Consider the following 25108-nt stretch of genomic DNA (forward strand, 5'->3'; position numbering starts at 1 on the left):
CAACAGACGAATTAATAGATAATACCTTTTGGAATGGGGGTGTGTGCAGAAGAGTGAGGCATAATTATGGGGAAAGGCGGGCTCCATTAGTAGCCAATGCTTTCATTAACAAAAACTGATCACGATGCACTAGGGAACATTGGCTTCTAACCCTAACTTTGCTCTTCATGCCCTCAAATGAGGGTCCCAGGCACAAACTTTGAAAATTACATTAAAAGGACTAAGAAGCACAAAAGCATACACAGGCAATCCCAGGTAGAGAATTTCCCAACCAAGAATTTTATTTTTGGATTATTATCACCATGTTGATAAGGACCCTTTGGATTATAGGTACATCTGAGTCTGGGTAAAACAGATGTAAACAGCATGAAGATATGGACTCCATCACAAATAAACGATCTCTTTATGGAGAGATCACTTTGCCCAAAAACAAAATGTTTTTTGAGCTGTTATCTCGAATGAGAAAAAGGAAAGGACGGTCAACTATGAATTGTGGAGTAAATCTTGCACATCGCAACATCATGATTGCTGCAGTGGCAGAAGCTGCTTCTGTGCCTTCTTCACTAACTTCCACAAAAGCTTTGTGTATAACCTTGGATAGACAGAGGTTATTCCTGGCTGACATCCCAGAAAAGTCAGCCACAGATTGATTAAAGGCATCTGACATCCCCAATTTTCGAAGAATGAATTCCATGTCTAAGTCCTCCTCCAATTTAAATCTGGGAAGGAAAACTTCCACCTCCATTTCATCCATCATCTCTGGATTTAACCAATCTGCTAATTTCTCAGAAGTAAGTCCTTTTCCCAACTAGAAATAAAAAGAGTTGTATATTGTAAGAACCACAGGATTTAATTAAATAGAAAATACTCTTTCACTATGAACTATATTCAAGGTTACTGTGCTAGGTTCTCTCTCTTTCTCTCCCTCTCTCTCTCTCTGTCTCTGTCTCTGTCCCTGTCTCTCCCTTACTCACACACACACACACACACACACACACACACCATTCAACTAGAATCTAATACCTCTCTTTTCTGTACTTGCCTTCAGAGGACCTTAGATTCAGAGCTGAAAGGGACCTTACAGACCAACCAGTATAACCCTCCATTTTACAGATAAGAAAACTGAGGTTGCTTCAGGTCCCACAGGTGGTAAGAGGCTGAGCCAGAATTCCAACCAAGGTCTTGGACCCCGCCTCCAAAAACAACCTTCCTTTCCCCTGCCTTCCCCATCCCACAACCTTCTCGCTTAAAAGAATACACAGTATCTTCGTTTAGTTCAGAAAACAGGTTTCATTCTCTTACTGCCCCCTTTCATGATTCAAGATTAGAAAATCTTAAACTTCTCTAGCATTTTGTAGCATTCAAAGTACTTTCACACGTTATCCCATTCACTCTTCACTCCTTAAAACAACCCTTGAATTATTTCAGGCAGAGATTATCCTCATTCTACCAAGGGGAAACCGGCTCAATGAAGTTCCCTGATTTCCTGGGCAGGCAAAATACTGACTTTTCAATTAGTAAAGCTGTACTCAACATGACTTAATGCTGGGCTAGCCTCAGGTGGGTGCTGCTGCTATAACTTTCCATTGTCAGTCCCTATTTCTAGTGAATTGATTCCTTGAATACCAAGGGTTCTACCCCCCTCCCACCACCCCTACCATACTCTACCTCCTATATCAGTAAGGCAGAATTCATGACTTCAAAGATAACCATGAATATGCCTGAATGGTCCAGAATCGCAGGATATAAGGAATTCTCTAAGTAGAAGGCAGAGGAGTTAAAGCATTTATTGAAACTCAAAAGTTGCAGACCCACAGACCAGTGTCCCCAATTCTAAATCCTGGCAAAAACCTTCCAAAACCAGTATGCCCATCTCACAATAGTGACCAGGAGGCCACATAAAAACATTATGGCAGCAAGCCAAGCCATACTGGTGATTCCCCCCCAATGCCAGGGCCCTCCAGCAAGAAGACCACTCACTGGCCTCAAGCCCCTGCTCAGCCCTCTCCCATCTCCACGAGGGTCAGTCCTGTTTTTTTGTAGTGCCTGCCCATCGTGGCTGCCTCCACCGCAATCTCCAAGCTGTGTTCCAGCTAGCTGACTGCTTCCTCTCTCCTTCAGCTCTCAACTGCTCCAGTCCTAGCCACTCCCCCACCCAGGACTCTAAGAGCCCCGCCCCCAAAGCCCAGTGAATGGGCAGGAAAGATCTTCCCTTTACTGATTGCCTTTACACCTCCTTAAGAAACTCCTTAATAATGCATACTAAGATATCAGTGTAACCTCTAGTCATTGATCTAGACATCTAGGACAAAGTGATTCATTTTAAAGGACTTGGTACTCTTAAAACCTTGGTAGCCAAAATTCTGAACTAGTGCCTACAGCTTTGAATCAATTTTTAAAAAAATTTTCTGAAAGTAGGTATCAACAAAAATACTTCTCTCACCGTTTTTAGATCTGTTTTCTCATCTGGAAGCAAAATGACCATGTCCATTTGTCCTCCAACATAAGGAAGAACTAGGATCTTGGTAAACATTTCTCCTATGTAGGTCATGCTAAATGTGGATTTCTGAAACATCATTTGTACTGGTTTCTTCTTCTCCTAAAAGGAGATAAATAAACATGAAACTGAATCCAGAGCAATTAAAGGGGGCAGATAAAATCAATGCAACTTACTAAAAAAAAAAAAGGAAGACCATAAGCCCTCTGAGAGTATAAATCAAGTGTTTACAGAGTGATGCCTTAATCCCCTGGGGCTTGTTTCTTCATGAGGAAATGTGCTACATTTATCTATAGAAAAATACACCTTTTATCCCTTCATGTGAAATAGAGCTTCCATTGGCAGACACATATGAACAAAAATATCTCTCATACCAAAGCAGTGTTTCCAAGGGTCTCTAAGCTTCTTTTATCTTTCTTTGGGACTTCTCTTAAATAAGACACTTAGTGCTCTCCTGTCTTCTTCATTTCTTTCCTCCTAGAGAACCAGGAAGGCTCAAAATTCAGCTAATTCCACGACCAAATATTCAGCTAACCTTCAGCGCAAATGAGTTTCACTCAAATTGCATTAAGAGTTTATGTCTTATCTGACAGTGTAATGAAAAACCTTACCCCCAGTCAAAGGAATTTCACGTGTGACAAAACCCTGTGAGCCATCATTTAAGAAAACAAAAACCCTTAGGAACCTTTTATCCCATTCAAAATACACTATTTCTGCTCACAAGACTTACTTACCTAGTACATTTTTTAAAAGGCATAACTATTAGAGGAAGTAGAAAGAAGAGATTAGAGCTCATCTTTCTCTGTTCCCAAACCCTCATATTTTCTGGAACATTTCACAGTATTCAAATAAGTGGGTAGGGGTTTTTTGGATTGTAGAATATTTTTTCTTTTAAATAGTATTTTTCCCCAATTATATTTAAAGACCATTTTAAACATTTTTTTAAAATAAAATTTTGAGCTGCAAATTTTCTCCTTCTCTCCTTTCCCTCCCTTCTCCCTAAGAGAGTAAGCAATTTGATATAGTTTCTGTGGAAGTACCCCGGAGATTAATAATGTCTGTCTGCTGTGAGTTAATCTGGGTCCAATGCATTTGCCTATTAAGGTAATTCGTAGAAAACAGACATCTTAATCTCAGGGGCATTTCCACATTTCTAATTAGTGTTTAGTGATACTCTGTATCATATCTCATCTTCAACTGATGTTCTAAAATTCACCAACTCATATATGACTTTATACTATTAACAACGAAGTTTTTGACATAAGAGTACATTGATAGAAAAGATTTTCTTTGTTCATAGAACTTTATTCCCCACAACATGAGCTATTTAACAGTGTGCAATAGTTAAAAGCAAAGCATTCAGATGGATAATGCCTTCTCTGTGTTTCTGTGTATGTCTGTATACATACCTATACTTATACACAAACACACACATACATATATAGCAACCTCCTACAAAGTCTACCCTTTATTACATCTTTTATTACTCGATGATATTAACTCACATCGATCTCTCTCCTCGTATTCTTTTTGTACTTATGGTCTGTCCTATAAAATGGGAAGATTAAATGCCTTTCTAGTCTCTGAGCTGAATGAGGTAAATTCTTTATTGTATCAGAACATATATAGACAAGATTGATGGACAGCCCTAGTAGGGGATAAAGAGGATGGAGAGAAGAAGAATAGTTAAGTAAAGGAAAAGAGTTAAGTTGAGAGTCCAATAGAAAAGAAAGCAGATTTATTAAGTCACTGATACATTATGCCAAGCTTAGACCAAAAGATTGAAGGGGAGTATGTTATCTTTTTAAGGAAGCCAGAAAAAGGTTCCTACAGAAAGAATAGTCTGGACAACAGATCAGATAGAGATACCCAAACTGAGGAAAACAACAACTCTCTCCAAAGAGGGTCTTTTCACTTCTCTTGGGTTCCCCTTGCTTATAAATACTTTCCCACAAGTCCTCAGTGCCCAGGGCAAAAGTTATTGCCAAACTGAAAAACACAAGTTTAAGAGCATGCTCTCTTCTTCCATGATTTACCATGACAAAGTTCACAAGAAAACAACCATATAGAAAAAGAGAGGAAGCTGTCTTCCAGAGACTATTGTAATAAGAGAGTTTCTAAGGTCTTGAGGTGAGGAAACTGACTGGGCTAACAGGTGAAATGAAGAAACACTGAGCTTTAGGATTGAATACTTTATTATATCAGAATATAGAGAGAAAAGATGGAAGGAGAGTTCTCCTAGGGGAAGACAAGGATGGAGGGAAGAAGAGTAGTTAAGTAAAGAAAAGGAAGCTGTTGTTAGCCCTTCATCTATGTCTTAAGAAACAAAGAGAATATACTGATTATTTCCCATTGTCCCAAATGCCCATGAGCTCCCAGGACATTGCAAAATTGCCACTTACTTTGCTGATTTTGAACATCTTTTCTGTTGTCTTGCCTTCATCAAATTGTTTCTCCCATTTTCCTTTGAAATAGATGGCATTCACGAGTACCAGAGAGGTCAGTGAATCGATGGAATCATTAGCTAGCAGTTCTGTAATCTTACCTGTCAAAGAACATTAGAGATTAAACCTAGCATAGATGTAGAAATAATCACATCTAAAACAAATGAGATAACATCTATAAAGCATTTCACAAACCCTAAAGAGTTCTAGTTAGCCTTCTCATCATCATCATCATTATCATAGCAGTGATTATATAATCTGTCAGGAAATACACCAGGCAGGATTTCAATCCTTACAAATTAGTCAAAAACAATCACTCACCTTCACGTAGCACTGTCTAGCAATGATATAATCTGTCCATTCAATGTTGCCCCAAAAATATATAAGCTAAATTTTTTTCTGTGTTTTGGTGTAGTAGCAAAAATGCCTCTGAACACCATGATCAGCTTGCAAGAAAGAACCACTTCTACCTACACAGCATCCCTTCTTTCACTGAGTATCTTAAGGAAAAATTCTCTTTACAATTCCAAAATGTGTTAACATCTAGGATCTCATGTAAACTCACAAAAACTCTATGAGGTTTTTTGATATGTTATGATAATGCTCCATGCATAAATAGAGAAACTGAGGCTTAGAAAAGTGAGAAGACTTGTTCAAGGTCACAGAGCTAGTAAGTGGCAGATCTTGGATTTGGGTTTTCTGACTTCAAGACTTTCCATTTTTTTGTTGTTGTACTTCTTTTCCTTTGTATATCTTTATTTATTTCAGTAAATACTTCACAATTACAATTATATTCATTTTTAAAAATTTTGAATTCCAAATTCTCTCTCTCCCTCCTCTTCTACCTGCCCCCTCCTTGAAAAGATAAGCAATTTGATGTTCATTATACATGTGAAGCTGTGCAAAATATATTTCCTTATTGCCATGTTACAAAAGAAAACATAAAACAAGGAAAATAAATCAAATTTTTAAAAAGATCCTCCAATCTGAATCCAAGTTCCTAATTTCTTCCTTGAGAGATGGATAGCATTTTTCATCATGGGTCCTTTGGAATTGTCTTGGATCACTGTCTTGAACAGGGTACCTAATTTCACAATTGATCATTGTTATAATATTGTTGTCACTCTGTAAAATATTCTCGTGCTTCTGGTTCCTTGGCTTTGTAAGAGTTTACATCAGTTTTTTCAGGCTTTTCTGAAATCATCCCACTAATCATTAATTATAGCACAAGAGTGCTCCATCACAATCATATACCACAACATGTCCAACCCTTGCTGAATTAATGGGCAATCCCTCAGTTTCCAATTCTCTGCTACTAGAAAAAGAACTGGTATAAATATTTTTGTACATACATATAATTTAGCCCTTTCTTTGATTCCTTTGTGATTCAGACCTAGAAGTGGTATTGCTGGGTCCAGGATATGCACATTTTTATAGCTCTTTGGGCATAGTTCCAAAGTGCTCTCCAGAATGGATGGGTCAGTTCATAATTCTCCAAACAGTGCACTAGTGTCCCTATTTTCCCACATTTCCTCCAACATTTGCTATTTTCCTTTTCTATCACATTAGCCAGTCTGACACATTTAATGTCATATCTCAAAGTTGTTTTGATGTTTATTTCTCTAATAAATAGCAATTTAGAGCATTTTTAAAAACGTGACTATGGATAGCTTTGATTTCTTCTGAAAACTGCCACTTCATATCCATTGACTATTTATCAACTGACTCTAATTTTTATAAATTGAGCTCAGTCCCCTATACATTTGAAAAATGAGGCTTTTATCAGAGAAACCATTGTAAAAAAATGTCCCCAGTTTTCCACTTTCCTTCTAAGTTTATATACATTAGGGTGTGTGTGTGTGTGTGTGTGTGTGTGTGTGTCTGTGTCTGTGTGTCTGTGTCTGTGTGGGTGTGGGTGTGTGGGTTGGTGTGTCTGTGAGTGTGTGTGTGTGTCTGTGTCTGTGTGGGTGTGGGTGTGGGTGTGTGGGTGTGGGTGTGGGAGTGGGTGTGTTCGCACCAAAGCTTTTTAACTACATGGAATCAAAATCATCCATTTTGCTTGCCATAATCCTTTTAATCTCTTGTTTGCTCACGACCTTTTCTCTTAAGCATAGATCTGACAGGTACATTTTTCCATGTTACTCTAATTTGCTCATGATATCACCCTTGAGGTCCAAACCATTTATCCATTTTCACCTTATCTTGATATACATTATGAGGTATTGTTCTATGCCTAGTTTCTTCCAAACTGTTTTCCAGTTTCCCCAGCAATTTTTGTCAAATGGTTAGTTTTTACCCCAAAAGCTTGCATCTTTGGGTTTATCAAACAAGATTACTATGGTCTTTTACTACTGTCTATTGGGTATCTTATCTTCTCCACTGATCCATCATTCTATTTCCTATCCAGTACCAGACTGTTTTCATGATCATTGCTTTATAATACAGTTTGAAATCACATACTGGTAGGCCTCCTTCCTTCACATTTTTTTTCATTGATTCCTTTAATATTTGTGACCTTTTGCTCATCCACATGAATTTTGTTATTGTTTTTTCTAACTCTATAAAATAATTCTTTGATAGTTCATTTGGGATGATATTGAATAACTAAATTAACTTAGGTAGAATTGTCATTTTTACTATATTCACTCAGCCTACCCATGAGCAATTTGTAATTCTCCAGTTATTTAGAATTGCCTTTGAGTTGAGTGTTTTATAACTGCATTCATATGCTGCCTGAGTTTGTCTTGGCAGATACTCCCAAATATTTGATGTTGTCGGTATTTGTTTTCTTTTTTTTTTTTTTTTGAGGGGGGAAGGCAAGGCAGTTGGGGTTAAGTGACTTGCCCAAGGTCACACAGCTAGTAATTGTGTCAAGTGTCTGAGGTCAAATTTGAACTGAGGTCCTCCTGACTCCAGGGGTGGTGCTCTACTCACTGTGCCACCTACCTGCCCTGCCTGTAGTTATTTTCAACAGAATTTCTCTTTGAATCTCTTTGAGCTGGATTTTGTTGGGAGGATACAGAAATGCTTGCTCTTCGTTTTAGACAGATAGTATTTGTCATTCGAAGAAAGGCTCCATTGATTTCCCATGTTTTCTAGTGTTTTGGACAGGAATGGGTGCTGAATTTTGTCAAAAGCCTTTTCTGTATCCATTGAGGTAATTACATGATTTTTGCTGGTTTCGTTATTGATATGATGAATTATATAGTTTTCCTAATATCAAACCAGACCTGCATTCCTGATATAAATCTTATCTGGTCACAGTACAGGAACTTTGCAATGTAAATTGCTAAAATCTCCTTGATAGTATTTTATTTAAAGTTTTTGCATCAATATCCATTAGGAAAATCAGTTGGAGGGGCAGCTAGGTGGCGCAGTGAGTAGAGCACCAGCCCTTGAGTCAGGAGGACCTGGGCTCAAATCCGGCCTCAGACACTTGACACACATACTAGCTGTGTGATCTTGGGCAAGTCACTTAACCCCAATTGCCCTGCCAAAAAGAAAAAAAGCAACAAGGAAAATCAGTCAGTATTTTTTGGTGCATCATTTACCAACCTGTCATCTTTTCATGATTATATTCCTTTGCTTTCATTTCTTTACCTAATTTTTCCTCTATCACCCTTATTTGATTTTCCAAATCATTCATTAGCTTTTCCAGGGATTATTATTGGGATTGTATCCTATTCCTTTTTTTTTTTAATCTTTGCTCCTAGCTGTTTGGACTTCACTTTCTTCTGAATTTGTCTTGATTTTCCTTATTACCATAGTAGCCTTATATAATCACGTTCTTTTTTGGTTTTTTCTTACTTTCCACTCTACTTCTTGATTTTAAATTGTATGTTAAAGTTCAACTCTGTTGCCAGCATGATAGGAAGGGGCATTGTCTCAAGGTTCAGGCTTTTTTGTACTGCTGTTTTCAGAGCAAGCTCTGCGGGTTTGAAAGTTTTCATGCTTCCAGGGTGGTATGGTCTGGGGAGAAGTGTGGTTACTTCTCCTCTGATTTGCACTCTGGTCTGTACCAGCAAGGGCTCCTGATTTCTTGGGACTGCAATCAATACTGCCCTTCAGGACCCCTGATCTCTTGGGACCAGAAACAATAGTGTTCCTCAGGGTCCCTGATCCCTTGGAACCAGAAGTGATACTGCTTCTCAGGACTCCTGCTCCCTCTTGACTGAAAGTGCTCCCCTTCACCCTTGAGCTATGACCCAGAAGTGGGTACAGGCAATGCAGTTGTTCAAACAGCAACAGGCCCTGCATCTAGTGCTATCACGGGGTCCCCTGTAATCTCTTTCTGACCAGTTGCCAAGTCCCCTTACCATCTCAGGCTTGAGAGCTCCTGAAGCTGCTGATGCTTCAGTCACCATCACCTAGTCCACCACTAAGTTGTGGGCTCTGAGCCAGCCTCCATCCCCATGTCACAATCTCTCTTCTTGAGTTATTCTGGGCTGGAAGAATGGCTCACCCTTACCATTTTTTGGCTCTGCCACTCCAGAGTTTGATTTGAGGCATTATTTTAAAGTTGTTATAAGGAAATTCTGGGAGGGCCAAGCTGAAGGCTTTCTCTATTCCGCTATCTTGGCTCCACCCCCAGATTAGCCAAATCATTAGCCACCATCTCTCAAATAGCAAAAAAGAAATTCCATGATTTCTTACCTTCTGTCTTTTCTTCTACCCACTTATTTATATGCTTTCTTGCTTCCTCAGGAGCATTTGCAAAGTCAAGTTCTTCCATATCTGAATGGTAGAATCTCTGACAGGATTCCTTAAAAGACTAAACAATAGGATAAACAATATAAGTAAGTGTCACAAGTCCAAAACTAAATGTCACCAATGCACAGCCAGGAAATTTTGGACCCCTTCTTCATAACAGTCATAAACATGTTACAGATCACCACATATTGACCCCAAATCTTTGTGTTAGACTTAGATGAACTTAAGTCTTTAACCTAACCGAAGCTAATGACTTAAAAATTAGACATCAGGACTTGTTGGATCCCTTTAAGTTTTATTAGCACAAAAAGATCACTTAATTAGTAATGATTATGGTTAGGAAACAGAAGGGAAAACTACTGATCTGCCAACTTCCTCCAATAAGTCAATAAATTTTTATTTTAAGGTCTATAGTCAGAATAAGACGATTAATCCAGGCACTCATTTTCTATAGCATCACAGATTTAGAACTAGAAGACTTTAGTAGGCATCTGGTCTGACCCTTCCAATTTTATGGAAGGGAAAACTAAGGCCCAGTGAGGTGACTTCTCCTGATAGAAAATGGCAGAGGTAAGATTTCAACTCTGTTTGTGCTGTGCCCACTGAGCTAAGAGGTTAATCCTTAAAAATTATGGAAATAATGTGTTCTCGGGGTGACCAACTTTTTCAAATAACATAAATTGAATTTTCATTAACATGGCAACAGATGGGATTCTCTTCCCACAGAAGGTCTTCATCTCTCTTTGACACAGGGAGAAATAATAGACAAGACTTACTGAGACAAAATCATGAGTCTTTTCTCCAAAGAGCCGGTTGGCAATTCTCAGCAGGCATTGACTACCAGATTTATTAGCTTCTGCAAGAAAAGACTGGAAACTTTGGTGGACATCTGTACCTTTGTTTAAAGAAAGAACCTGTTTAGAAAAAAAAAAAAAAGGACAGTTTCACTATTGACTTAATACTGACTGACAACTTCTTGAAGAACAAAAACAAAAACAAAATCCTCAAAGGAAAATCAATTGAAAGTTCTACAGAGACTGAGGGCATTTGAAAATAAGATTCGTGGATGTCACTCACCTATTCTATAAGTTTCAGCAACCCCCTATTGCCTTGAGGAACAAATACAAGTCTTCTCACAATCCTTCTTTAAAGCCCTTCACAACCTGGTTCCAACCTACCTTTCCAGACTCCCTATACATTATTGCATTTGTCAACTCCCCCTGCTCCCCTGCCACCTAAACTATTATTCCTCCTAGCGAGGTAAGAAGGTAAGATTATTCTGCTTTAGGAACCTCAGACATTTCTACCCAGAATGCCTACCGTGCATAGCACATAGTGATTAGACCATCAACATGTTCTACTTCACTTTCCTCTCACTCTCTATGGCTGCTCTATTGACAAAGCTCTCTTTTTGTGATCAGCTCTTCTCGGGTGCTTCATGTGTTTTTGGTTTGTCTTTTTTGTTTTTCATTTTGGTTTGTTTGTTTGTTTTCTCTTAGTCCCAAGTACCTGTTGTATCTGTGCAGCAGTATTTCCTTTGGCCCCATCTAAAACCATAGCCAGGGCACAGTAGAGACTCAGGGGAGAATAAAACACATTCCGTGAGGTATCTTCTTCACTGATTTTTTTAAAAACATCCAAGGTAAAGGTGTTGGTTGCTTCAGAGAGAGTAGCCATCATGGCACACCTAGAATAAGAAGACAAAGAAATATACCACACGAATATGAGATACTTCTGTGTGCATTCATCACTCCATTTTGAATCTAGATTGTCTCCAATGGTGCTTCTTCAGTAACAATAGTAGAGTGCATTTACATAGTGCTTTCATGTCTGCAAGGTAGGTGCTATTGTTATCTTCATTTTACAGATTAGGAAACTGAGGCAAACAGAGGAGAACTAACTTTCCCAGGGTCACACAGCTAGTAAGGATCTAAGGCTAGATTTGAACTCAAGTCTTCCTGACTCCAACTCCAGTACTCTATCCACTGCACCACCTAGCTGCCTCCCTAAATCAACAAAATGATAAACAATGGCACTGGAGAAAAGCAGATAAACTCAGCTTTGCTGATTATTATTATCATTATAATGCATATCTAGAAAGGGCTTTGATATTTACAAGAGACTTTTCTATCAATTTCTTGTTCCCCAAATGGAAATATGACTAATTAATAAGATTTCTTTCTGGCCTCCTAAATAAGGTATATGCTTCCTTGTGTCCATGCATGTGCTCCTAATGTTTGGACCTGCTTCCTAGAATGCCCTTCATGCTACCTACATATATCCTACCTTTCTGTCAAAGCTCATTTCAAAAGCTATCTCCACCACAAAGCTTCCCTAATCACCTTAGTCAATGATGGCCTGGGCATGAATTCCTACAACTATTACCTGGACTACTACCTATAATAATTGCCTTCATCAGTCTCTTGGCTCTTATCCCAGAATCCCTTGGTCTAGTCTTTACTAGGGTAAGTAAGGCTTATCTAAGATCTCTTCTGAAAGACAAGGGCTGTTTCTTATCTGGCAAGGGAAGCAATGGGATTATTTGTGGAACAGGGCTAAGGACCAAGTACCATGCGAATTGGGTAGATATTTTAGATTGGGTCAGCATATGGGAGAGTAGCAAAAGGAAAGACAGAATGGAAAGAATTTAGAATGTTCTGTTGATTTGGCAGAAAGAAGGCAAGCTCAGAAAGTCATATACTATAAGGGCGAACAAGCAAGAACCACAGATCTAGGCAGGTATATGGCGGAGACCAGGCAAATCTAAAGCAGGGAAACAGGATTAAGGGCAGTAGGCAAGGTTGAAGACCAGAGTATCAGACAGTCTGTAGGAGTCTCACTAGTCAACAGGATTAGTGAATTCTGAAGCTACTTGCTTCCAATACTATTATACACTGAAAGCTAGGCATGTGTGGCCCTGGGCTATATTAGGTGTAGATAAGGAAGCCAAAGCCAGTGGGGGAACCCTGTCCCTTTTCAGAATCAGTGTAATTTCTGGGATAAGTCACACCTTCTACAGCATCTAAGTCAGCACTAAACCAAGGTTTCCAGTCAAAGAATCACAGAAGATACAAGCTAGAAGAGACTTTTAAAGCCATCCGGTCAAACCCATATCTAAAAAGTAGTAATTTCACGGGAGCAAATGCATTACCTCTCAGGGCAAACCATTCTAATTTTAGATAGTTGTTAGGAACTTTTTTTCTACATCAAGCCCAAGTCTGCTTCTCTATAACCTCTACCCTTTGCTCTGAGTTCTGCCCTCTGAGGCCAAGCAAAATCTAATCATTCCTCCACATCCTAGTCTTTCAAATACTTGAAGAGAGCTATCCTCTGCCTAACTTCTCTCTACCAAGGTTAACATCCCTAGTTTCTTCAAGTTTATTATTATACTTTGTGTAATATACCTTGTAATTACACTTTGTGCATTGTATGTATTTCTTTTGCCATCCAGTTCACCCTCCTCTGGATATGTACATGTGGTACTCGGAACCAGTGACAGTTCTCTAGACATAGCCTGACCAGAGCAGGAATGCAGCAGCATACTAGTGGGACAGAATCAGTCACAAGAAATGGCTTCAAATCCCAACTCTGCATTTACTATCAGTGTGGCCTTGCATAAATTGCTTAATCTCTCTGGGCCTCAACTTCCTTACCTGTAAAATGAGGGAGTTGAACAAGATGATCTCCAAGGTGTAGCTGCAAGTCTATGAATTGTTACTGCCCTCACGTTCACACCATGCCTCTCTACAAATGCAGACTGAGCTTCTATTAGGTTTTCTGGTTTTTTGTCACATTGGCGACTCATAATGAACTTTCTACTTAAAAACCCCTCAGATTTTTTTCATGGAACCATTGACTACTTCCATAACCTTTGTATTGGTGAATTTGATTTCTAGGATTAATGGTAAATGACAGAACAAAAATCACCAAAAGGAAGTTGATGATCCAAATTACTATAGCAACAGTAAGAGGGCATCCAGCTGCCCTTGATGAGCTTCTATTCCTCAGTCCAGGTGAACTACATCTTTGGGTGCTGAAAGAACTGGCAGATGGGATTGTAAAGCCACTGTCTGTGATATTTTTTAAATAATGGTAAAAAGCAGAAGTGACCTCAGAGTGGAGATAGGCAAATGTACTAATTTTCTCAAAATGGGCTACATGTGTTGGCATAGGCCTTTAATCCCTACTGGTAGGCTCAGGCTGGTAGGTTTCTTGAGATAGAGAGTTTCAACATAGTGGGCCAAGATGATCAAAGCAGCAGCATGAAGTTGAACATCAATATGGTGAATACTTGGAAGCAGCTCCATGGAGTGAGATCTGGCCCATGAGTAGCCCCTGCACTTCCAACCTGAGTGAGATGGGGAGACTCACTCTTTAAAAACAGAGAAAAAAATGAAGAAGGACGGAAAGGAAGGAAGGAAGGGAGGAAGGAAGGAAAGAAAGAAGGAAGAAGGAAGGAAGGAAGGAAAGGAAAGAAAGGAAGGAAGGATGGATGGACAACAACAACAAAAACAGTCTGCAAACTATAAGTCAGTGAGCTTGAATTTGATTACTGGAGAAATTATAAAACAAATCATTAAAGAGATTAGACAGGGAATATTAAACATCTACATAGAGAAGCTGTGATTACAAAAAAGCCTGCATGGTTTCATCAAGAATAGGTCACACTAGACTAACCTCATTTTCTTTTTTGAAAGGGTTAGTAATAAAGAGATGAGGGGAACATTATTGATATGGATGACCTAGATTTTTAGCAAAGCTTCTGATAAAGTAACTCATACTGTCCTTGTAGAGAAGATGGAGAGGTGTGGACTAGACAATAAAGCAACGACATGAATTCAGCTGTGATTGGATGGCCCAATTCCAAGAATAATGTTTGATGCTGGTTCAATGCTAACATGGCAAAAGTAGAGTACATACACCAGAGCCCTGGGCATGGCCCTGTAATACTTCACATTTTTGTCAATGATTTGGATGAATGTAGAGATGGCATACTCATCAAATCTGTGGCGACACAAAGCTGGGAGGGATAACTAACAGTGGATGACGATCCAAAAGGAGCTTGACAGGTACTAGAGCATTAGGCTGAATCCACTATGATGAAATTGAATAAGGATAAACTTAATGTTGTGCACTTAGGTATAAAAAATCAATTTCACAAATGTAAAATGGGATAGGCATGGTTAGACAGCAATTGTTAAAAAGACCTAAAGGTCTGAATGGACTGCAAGCTAAATATGAGTCAGCAGTATGATGATTCAAGAAACAAAAGAGCTAATGTGATCTTGCATGTAATTAAGTAGGAGGCACAGCTTCAGGAATAGGGAGATGATATAGTTACCCCATATCTGAGACTGCCTATAGGTCAGTCTTTGTTAGACCTCATCTGGAGTATTTTGTTTAGTTCTGGGCATCATGGCTTTAAAATAACATTGATAAGCTGGAGAATATCCAAAGTGGGGCAATCAAGATGATGAAGGGCCTTGTGTCATGTTATATGAGGAGAGGTTGTAGGAACAGGGGATGTTTAACCTGTAGAAGAGAAGACTCACAGTCTCAGGAGAACTTTCTTCAAGTATTTGAAGGGGCTGTTGCATAGAAGAGGGATTAGATTTGTTCTATTTGGCCCCAGAAGGCTGAACCAGGATTAACATTAGAAGTTACAAAGAGGTCAATTTAGGCTGTTGTCCAGAGATGGAATGGTCTGCCTCAAGAGGTGATAGGTTCTCCTTTCTCATCAATATTCATGTACAGGCTGGATGAACACTGGTTGGGTATATTATAGTGGAGATTCTTTTTGTATATAGGTTGAACTAGATGACCACTTAGATGCAGCTCCCAAATCTTGGGATTCCCTAACCCTTCTATCTAATCTCAAATACAGGGCTTGAAACTACCTGGGAGTATCATCAGCCAGTTTGTCTTTCTAGTATTCTTCCCAGCCACCCACTACTAAGAGCAGCACCACCACCAGGGGCCCCCAAAACCATATCCATCCTTCCTCTTCCTCGCTAGAGCCTCCACAGTCACATCAGACAGCCAGAAGTCACCTATGAACCAGGATCCCTTGAAGACAGCTAACTCCCATGCCAACAGTCTGCCCCGCAAACAATCCAATTAGAATTTTGGGTCCAGTTAATTCTTCTTGCTCCCCCACAAGCTATGATAGATCTGGTAAGCAATTTAATCACTTTCCCCTGCTACTGATAACACAACCCTCCAACCTAATTCCTCCCTCCACCCCGTACACACGACCTTTTCACACAGTGTTACCCTATAGACAGAAACTACATGCCTCTACTATTTTTTCCTCTACCCTTATACCTTTTGCACCAGTTCTACTCCTCCCTATGCCCATTCTCCTCCTGTCCATTATTTTCTTGATCTACTCATCATACTTTTCAGAATTCTGTTTCTACTCTATATGTATTACCCTACATCTCTGTTCAGCAGGAAAGGCATTGGCTTTGGAGTCATAGGGCCTAAGTTCAAAATATCAGCTTTCTCACTTCCTACCTGTGTGACCTTGGGCAAGTGATGTAACCTTTCTGGGCATCTTTTCCTCATTTGCAAAATAAGAGGGCTAAACTTGGTGACTACTGATCTATCTAGATCTAAATTGGTGATTCTATGATTCTAGAACACCCTTTTCACACCTCCTTGCATTAACTAAAACTTGACTTTCCTAGAAGGATTAGAAATCAGTCTGTGTGGCTGCTTTTGAGCCATTCCAAAATAGCAATCATTGTTAGCCTTTCTTCTTAGAAGTCTGTGTAATCACCTTGGCCCTCTCTTTTCCCCTTCTAGCCATGGGGGACAGCCAGTACAAAGGAAATGAGAGGAGAGATGGAGTGCTCAGTGTGAAAACCATGGAAGGCAGATTAACTGTACCATAAGAGTGGATGAAGAGAAATAATGTACAATGAGGCTGGAAAGGTAGTTTGGAGCCAATTTGTGAAGTCCTGGGTTATAACAATTTGTGCAAATATGTGGAGGATCAGAGATAGGATCATTTTAAGAAGGAGAGATAAAGGAGGAATACATTAAAGGCATGGGGAACAGCCTGGTCAAATGTGTGGAGGTGGGAGACTTCAGTCCAGTTCAATTTAAAAATAGCTTTATTAAAAATGAAAATGAGTAAAGAATTCTTCTTGTCTGTGAATTGTAGTCAGAAGAACTACCTCCTCCAGCACATGTAAGCTTCCTGAGGGCAGGGATTATTTAGTTTGGGCAGGGAGGGTGGTTAGTTTAGGAGACCTTTTTTCTTTTGGTCTCCATATCCCCAGGGCCTAGCATAGTGCCTGGTACCAGTAGGCACTTAATAAATGCTTATTTATTGACTGATTGATTCACTCAAGCATTTAGGCTCTTTCACCTTAGACTCCACCCTCTGTGGCAGGGGGCATCTCCAGTTGCCCTTATCTATATCTTGCCATTGGACCCAGGTGGCTCCGGAGGAGAAAGTGAGAATTTTTGACTTTGCAGAGCCCTCCATCATTTAAATTCAATCCACTTGCAAGTCATGGCATCACCTTCCTGATGCCACGGTCTTCTTCCAGAACAAAGGACAAAACAACAATAACCCTTTCCCTCCCACTGTCATCTATGGACCACCAGGTTATTCTTCCAAGACCTGCTAGGTAACTTTAGCACTTGGCTCAGTTTTCCTGCCATGATTTTCAAAGACTTTCACACATATTCACACTGGCCCTGGTGAAAATGATATTAGAGTTCCTCAACCTTTTGTACTCTCAAGACCTCCATCCCTACCCCATTTCTCAGCCATAGAACATGACCTCAACTAAGACCTGGAAATGTGAACTTCTGCTCTCTGGTTATAAGTTCCTATCCTTCATCTCTCTCTGCCCTCCAACCTCCTTCATTTACATTAAGCCTCCTCTTTGACCTCACTCTTTGCCTTACAATTTTTTAACCCTTCCCTGTTATCCCAATCTATCTCCCTCAAACTGATTTCATTTGCCTCTCTTTATAATCCCCTACTCTGACCATGGCAATGATTCCTTAAGGAATTAAACCACTTGTTCCTGGAATATTTTTCATTGTCAGCTTCTCGATCCCTCATCTTAGATAACTTTAACCACCCAGTTACTGAATTTCTGCTGAGAAAGTTCTGGATAAAGTCACAAAATTGTGCTAATTTCATCCTGTAAAAGAAAGGTCTGTGATTTCCTCAGGAAGGTGAGCTCCTTCCCCTTAGTTAATAAATTCTATGCTGTTGCCTGAGCTATATAGAGATTAAGTGATTTGGTCAGTCAGTCAATAAATATTCATGAAGTGCCTACAAGAAGCCAGGAATTATACTAATTACTGAGGATACAAAAAGAGGCATAAGATAGTCCCTGACCTCAAGGAGCATAGAATTCAAGGGGGGAGAAAAGAAATATATAGGATAACTAGGAAGTGAATCAGAGAGGGCAGGCACTTCCACCTTTGGATACTCTCCAGCTATCAATGTTCTTTTTGAGCTATGGTGCCCAGAACTGAACCCAACATTCTAGATGAAGTCTTACAAAGGTCTGAAGGCACTAGAATTACAAAGGGTTGAGAAAGGCTTCCTGAAGAAGATGGGATTTTATTTACGACTTAAAGGAAGTCAAGGAAGCCAACAGATGAGGTTGAGATGGGAGAGCATTCCAAGCATTGGGTATAGATAGAAGTATCTCTACTCCTTACTAAGGCTAACCCTTCCAACTATGCCCTTAATCCATCCTCTCCTGCCCTTTCTAAGGCTTTGCTCTATCAGTCATTCGTTTCTTGCATGCATTTCCAAAATCTATTTCTCCCCTGGATGCTTGCTTTCTACCTGCTAATACACTTGGTTCTCCCCAATCTGAAAAACACAAAACAACATCCCAGAAATTTTTCTTCAGCCTTCTACCTCTCCAAGTACTCTCATCTCTGTCCTCTCTTTCTTTTTTTTTTTAATTTATTTATTTAACATATTTGGTTTTCAGCATTGATTTTCACAACAGTTTGAATTACAAATTTTCTCCCCATTTCTACCCTCCCCCCCACTCCAAGATGGCATATATTCTGGTTGCCCTGTTCCCCAGTCAGCCCTCCCCTCTATCACCCCCCTCCCCTCTCATCCCCTTTTCCCTTCCTTTCTTGTAGGGCAAGATAAATTTCTACGCCCCATTGCCTGTGTATCTTATTTTTTAGTTGCATGCAAAAACTTTTTTTTTTTGTTTTTGAACATCTGTTTTTAAAACTTTGAGTTCCAAATTCTCTCCCCTCTTCCCTTCCCACCCACCCTCCCTAAGAAGTCGAGCACTTCAACCTAGGCCTCGCATGTATCGTTATGTATAACCCTTCCACAATACTCATGTTGTGAAAGGCTAACTACATTTTGCTCCTTCCCAACCCATCCCGCTTTATTGAATTTTCTCCCTTGACCCTGTCCCCTTTCCAAAGTGTTTGTTTTGATTACCTCCACCCCCATCTGCCCTCCCCTCCATCATCCCCCCCCTTTTATTTTTTTTTATCTTCCTCCCTCTTCTTTCCTGTGGGGTAAGATACACAACTGAGTATGTATGGTATTCCCTCCTCAGGCCGAATCTGATGAGAGCAAGGTTCACTCATTCCCCCCTCACCTGCCCTCTCCCCTCCTCCCACAGAACTGCTTCCTCTTGCCACCTTTAGGCGAGATAATCCACCCCATTCTATCTCTCCCTATCTCACTCTCTCAGTATGTTGCTCTCTCATCCCTTAATTTCATTTTATTTCTTTTACATATCTTCCCTTCATCTTCAACTCACCCTGTGTCTGTTCTCTCTCTTTTACATATATATATATATACATATATATATATATACATGTATATACATATATAAAAGCACACACATATATATACCTACATACACATGCATACATATACACATAGATACATACATACATACACATTCACTTATATATATATACATAAACATATATATATGCATATTCCCTTCAACTACCCTAATACTGAGGTCTCATGAATCATACACATCATCTTTCCATGTAGGAATGTAAACAAAACAGTTCAACTTTAGTAAGTCCCTTGCAATTTCCATTTCTTGATTACCTTTTCATGCTTCTCTTGATTCTTGTGTTTGAAAGTCAAATTTTCTATTCAGTTCTGGTCTTTTCACTGAGAAAGCTTGAAAGTCCTCTATTTTACTGAAAATCCATATTTTGCCTTGGAACATGATACTCAGTTTTGCTGGGTAGGTGATTCTAGGTTTTAATCCTAGCTCCATTGACCTCCGGAATATCGCATTCCAAGCCCTTCGATCTCTTAATGTAGAAGCTGCCAGATCTTGGATTATTCTGATTGGGTTTCCACAATACTCAAATTGTTTCTTTCTGGCTGCTTGCAGTATTTTCTCCTTGATCTGGGAGCTCTGGAATTTGGCAACAATATTCCTAGGAGATTTCTTTTTGGGATCTATTTGAGGAGGTGATCGATGGATTCTTTCAATTTCTATTTTGCCCTGTGGCTCTAGAATATCAGGGCAGTTCTCCTTGATAATTTCTTGAAAGATGGTATCTAGGCTCTTTTTTTGATCATGGCTTTCAGGTAGTCCAATAATTTTTAAATTATCTCTCCTGGATCTATTTTCCAGGTCAGTGGTTTTTCCAAGGAGATATTTCACATTGTTTTCCATTTTTTCATTCCTTTGGTTCTGTTTTATAATATCCTGATTTCTCATAAAGTCACTAGCTTCCACTTGCTCCAATCTAATTTTTAAAGTAGTATTTTCTTCAGTGGTCTTTCGGACCTCCTTTTCCATTTGGCTAATTCTGCCTTTCAAGGCATTCTTCTCCTCATTGGCTTTTTGGAGCTCTTTTGCCATTTGAGTTAGTCTGTTTTTTAAGGTGTTGTTTTCTTCAGTGTATTTTTCAGTATTTTTTTTGGGTCTCCTTTAGCAAGTCATTGACTTGTTTTTCATGGTTTTCTCACATCCTTCTTATTTCTCTTCCCAATTTTTCCTCTACTTCTCTAACTTGCTTTTCCAACTCCTTTTTGAGCTCTTCCATGGCCTGGGACCAGTTCCTGTTTTTCTTGGAGGTTTCTGTTGTAGGCTCTTTGACTTTATTAATTTCTTCTGTCTGTATATTTTGGTCTTCTTTGTCAGCAAAGAAAGAATGCAAAGTCTGAGACTGAATCTCAGTGCGTTTTCGCTGCCTGGCCATATTCCCAGCCAACTAACTTGACCCTTGAGTTTTTCAGTGGGGTACAACTGCTTGTAGATTACAGAGTTCTATGTTCCACGTTTGGGGGGGAGGTGCCAGCTCTGCCACACCAGCACTGCTCCTTACCCAACCCCCAACCCGAACTGGGCTTAGATCTTTGGCAGGCTGTGCACCCCTGCTCTGATCCGCCACTTAATTCCTCCCACCAGGTGGGCCTGGAGCCGGAAGTAACAACAGCTGTAGCTGCCCCACCTCCGCTGCCCCCGGGGCTGGAAGCCGAACCACGAACTCCTTCCACTCCCGCAGCTTTTCCCACTAACCTTCTCCGCAATCTTTGGTGTTTATGGGTTGAGAAGTCTCATAACTGCCGCAGCTCACTTAATCAGGGCGCTAGGGCCCCCTCCGCCCGGCTTCTGGTCTGGATGGTCCACGCCGCTCAGGCTGGGCTCTGCTCCACTCCGTTCCCAGCTCCCAGCTCCCAGCTCCCAGCTCCCAGCTCCGTGTGGGATAGACCTCACCCAGAGACCATCCAGGCTGTCCTGGGCTGGAGCCCTACTTCCCTCTGCTGTTTTGTGGGTTCAGCCGTTCTATAATTGGTTCAGAGCCATTTTTTATAAGTTTTTGGAGGGTCTCCGTACGGAGCTCACATTATTCCCTGCTTACCAGCCGCCATCTTGGCCTCTGTCCTCTCTTTCAATGTTGAACTTCTTGAACAAGGGTGCATACTGAATATCACTACTTTCTCATTACCAACTCACTTCTCAACTGTTTAAAAAGTGAACTAAATATCCTCTGGTTATCTGAAACTGCTTCGCAATTCTCAACTTCCATCCTCCTTGACTTCCTTGCAGTATGATACTTAACTATTCCCTTCTTCTAGATACTCTCTCTTTGCTTGGATTTCATGACATCTCCTACTTTTCTGTTTATTCTCTATCTTCTTCCTTACCCCATACCATAGGTATTCCCCAAGATCCTTTCCTATTATATTCTTTTCAGTCTCTCCATTCTCTTTCTCTCTCTCTCTCTCTCTCTCTCTCTCTCTCTCTCTCTCTCTCTCTCTCCTCTTTCTCAGCAAATTCAACCACCTGCAGAATTTCAACCCTCACCTCTGTAAAGATGACTCAAAGCCTTTGTGAGTCTGCTTTTCACAAGGCCCAGCAGAAGGAATCAAAGGTCTATCAGAACAGCTGATAGGCTGAGAGACTATAGACCAAAAAGGTAAGTCACGTAGTCCAGTTCTCCCTTAGCACCAACCAACAAAGGAGGGCTAAAATGGAGCAAAGTTCCAAACAGGCAGGTGAGATAAAATCTGGCTGGGCCATAAGCCAGGATTCATGAAATCAAAGTGGAAGTCCATATACCAGTTTCTAGAACCAAAATGGGAAAAATAGGATTATTAACTAGAAAGAGAGGGTAGAGTCAAAACCAGGATGGAATCAGGTTAACACGAAGTCAGATAGTCAATAAATATTTAAGTGCCTACTATATGCCAGAGATGGAGGGAAGGGAGGGTACTTGGTGCAGGGACATGAAGAACTCCTGAAGTCAGGTGGGAAATTCTGAGTTGTTTCCTCTGGGCCCTTCTTAAATATAGGATCTGGGAGAAGCCCTCCTATGTCCACCTAAAATTATCCAGAAATGTCAACCCTTTCCAACAGGAAATAAGGGAAAAGTAAAGAATAAGCATTTATGTAGCATCTACTATGTGCCAGGCACTGTGCCAAGTGCTTTACAAATATTATTTCATTTGATCCTCACAACTACCCTGACAGCTATGAGCTGCTATTATCCCCATTTGACAGTTGAGGAAATTGAGGTAATGTGATTTTTCTCATTGTCTCCCAGTTAGTGTCTGAGTTCAAGTCTGAACTCAAGTCTTTCTGATTCCAGACCCAGCACTCTTATCTACTGTACCACTGAACTGCCTCAAACCTCAACCAGAGGCAAGGAGGGGACCAAAATGCAGAGGGTCCTGAAGAAGTATGAGTTTCAGAGTTGATTTGATCTTGTAGAAGGATGAGTTTCCGAAGATAATGATAAGTGTAGGTGAGCAGCCAGTGTAAATCTGGTAGCATGGATGCCAAGGCTAACAGCCCTCAGGTGAGGGAAGGGGAGCTCAGGGGGCTGAACTATCTTCAGACTAGTCAGCATGAGAGTTGAGGTGCTGCCATGTTCCTTTTAAAGGGCCAACGCCTAACTCACCCCAGGTCCCAGAGAGCTACAGTACTGAGATGAATGGTGAACACAGTTTCCCAGAATGTGTGGGAGTGGGAGTGTCCTCACTTAATTACTGGCTCTTTGAGAGTCACTGTCAGAGTGCCTGTGGCTGTTTAAACAGTATTGTCCCCCGCTGACAACTAGGTGGCGCAGTGGAGAGAGCAGTGGACCTGGAATCTGGAAGACCTGATCTCTAATCCTGCCTCAGACACTTATTACCTACGTGACCCTGGGAAGGTCATTTAACCTCTGTCGGCATCGCTTTCTTCATCTGTAAAATGGGGATAATTACAGCAGTTACTACATGGGGTTGCTGTGAGGATTACAGGAGAAGGTATTTTTGTAAAGTGCTTTGTAAACCTTAGAGTGCTATGTATGGACGAGATATAGTTCTTGTTGCTGTTGTCGCCCCTGCGGCCATCACCAACCCTTTTTCCAATCCTTATCACTTCTTTTGTCTGCTTCTCTTCTTTCTGAATTTTTACTTCTTAATTTTATTTTCTCTCTCTTCTAACTCCTGTAGGTCTTCCCATATTCCTTGGCACTAGGCAAAAGAGAGAGGAAGAAGAGAGATAGAGGCAGGCCTCTTATTCCTATCAGATGATCCAAGGAGCACTTTCTTTCCAGCATAGTAATCCAACCAATTATACTTAATAATAACACCAAATCTTATGTTGAGATAGTGCCCTATGACTTGCAAATCATTTTATATTACCTTATTTATCCTCACAACAAACTAATGATGTTTGTTAGTATTATCGACCTCACTTTACAGAGGACGATACTGAGGCTTGGGGAGTGCAATTCCTTTGCTAAATATGACACAACGATTGAGTGTCTGAAGCAGGATTGAGCCTAGACTCCCCACCCAGCACTGTAATAGCAGAGTGAGACAAAATATAGCTGGGCCACAAGCCAGCATTCACAAAACTCCAGGTCTCTGGGCTCTTGACCAAGGGCAGTCTGGATCACCACATGTCAATGATATTCTATGATAGATCCTTTTTTGTTTTCTGGCATCTCTTCCAAGCCTGGAATTCTCTAATTCTTCCTGACAATGCATTCTCCATACCATAGACAAAAATCTAAAAATCTTTGGACAAAATTGATTCAGTTTCTCCCTGATGAGTCAAAGGCAATTATCATCAATACCATTTATCATTATACAGAAATGAGGAAAAGATGTAGATATAGGGTTAGATTGGTGGGATTCAGGGTAAGTGGGTTTACCTACTAGTTACAAGCTAACCTGTAGTCTGGAATGCCATCTTCACTCATACCAACAATAAATGAATAAAAAATGAATAAACTTAGGAAGTCTCATTTGATTTTTAAAAAGCTCAAGGGTAACTCATTTGCTAATTATTTCCACCACTTTGCAGAATATAGGAAAACAACCCTAGTGAACACCACCTTGACTGTCTAAGGGATAGTCCAAGGGACCCTTTAATCAACTGGCACAAAATTCAGTTCTCTCAACAAAACAGGTGATTTAGTTCAAGCCCCAGTGAGAGGAACAAAATGCCTAGAGAAAAACAGATATTTTTTGGCTCTTACTCTAGTTGGCAAAGGCCAGCACCTGAAATCACTGAAGTTCTAAGAGCTATGAGAAAGATGATAATGAGCAGTGCAGTATGACTTCTGTTTCCCACTGAGCAGACCTAGGAATGTTTTAGCCATGGGATCCCCCCAATCCTATACATCCTCTCCTCAGATAACCCTAAACATTCTAGGATGAATTGTAACTGAATCATAAGCATCCTTGAAATATGCAACATCTTGTAAGGCATTGGGGTCACACCAGTGGCCCATCCCATGGAGCCTAGTATTCAACCTCTGACAGCAGAGGCATAAAAGGACTTTTTTTTTAAAGCAGTTGTCCCCTGTAACAATAACCTCCAAAGGACAAAGATGGATACATAAGAATTCAGTGTAACAGTGTTGCCATGTCAAGAAAAACAGAGTAGCTGGGTTCCAATGTAGGTTAGCAGCAACTAGGAAGAGCCCTGAGGACCTTCTCTGCTGGTTTAGTGCTCCTGGG

At 40.3% G+C, this 25108-nt stretch overlaps 1 protein-coding gene across 3 annotated transcripts in view; it reads right to left on the reverse strand.

Annotated features, from left to right (window-relative positions):
• Positions 1 to 251: 251 nt before the first annotated feature.
• Positions 252 to 25108, reverse strand: part of LOC118847565 (serpin B6-like) — a 35839-nt gene continuing 10982 nt past the window's right edge. For all 3 annotated transcript variants that reach the window (XM_036756100.1, XM_036756107.1, XM_036756115.1), the window contains 6 exons: positions 11161 to 11338; positions 10428 to 10565; positions 9595 to 9712; positions 4900 to 5042; positions 2444 to 2599; positions 252 to 808 (listed from right to left, as the gene is read on the reverse strand). In XM_036756100.1, the coding sequence (XP_036611995.1) occupies positions 404 to 808; positions 2444 to 2599; positions 4900 to 5042; positions 9595 to 9712; positions 10428 to 10565; positions 11161 to 11338 (1138 nt within the window). In that variant the 3' untranslated portion in view covers positions 252 to 403. The remainder of the gene's footprint in view (positions 809 to 2443; positions 2600 to 4899; positions 5043 to 9594; positions 9713 to 10427; positions 10566 to 11160; positions 11339 to 25108) is intronic.

The sequence above is a fragment of the Trichosurus vulpecula genome, chromosome 1 (assembly GCF_011100635.1).
Source record: "Trichosurus vulpecula isolate mTriVul1 chromosome 1, mTriVul1.pri, whole genome shotgun sequence".
In the NCBI taxonomy this organism is placed as follows: Eukaryota; Metazoa; Chordata; class Mammalia; order Diprotodontia; family Phalangeridae; genus Trichosurus; species Trichosurus vulpecula.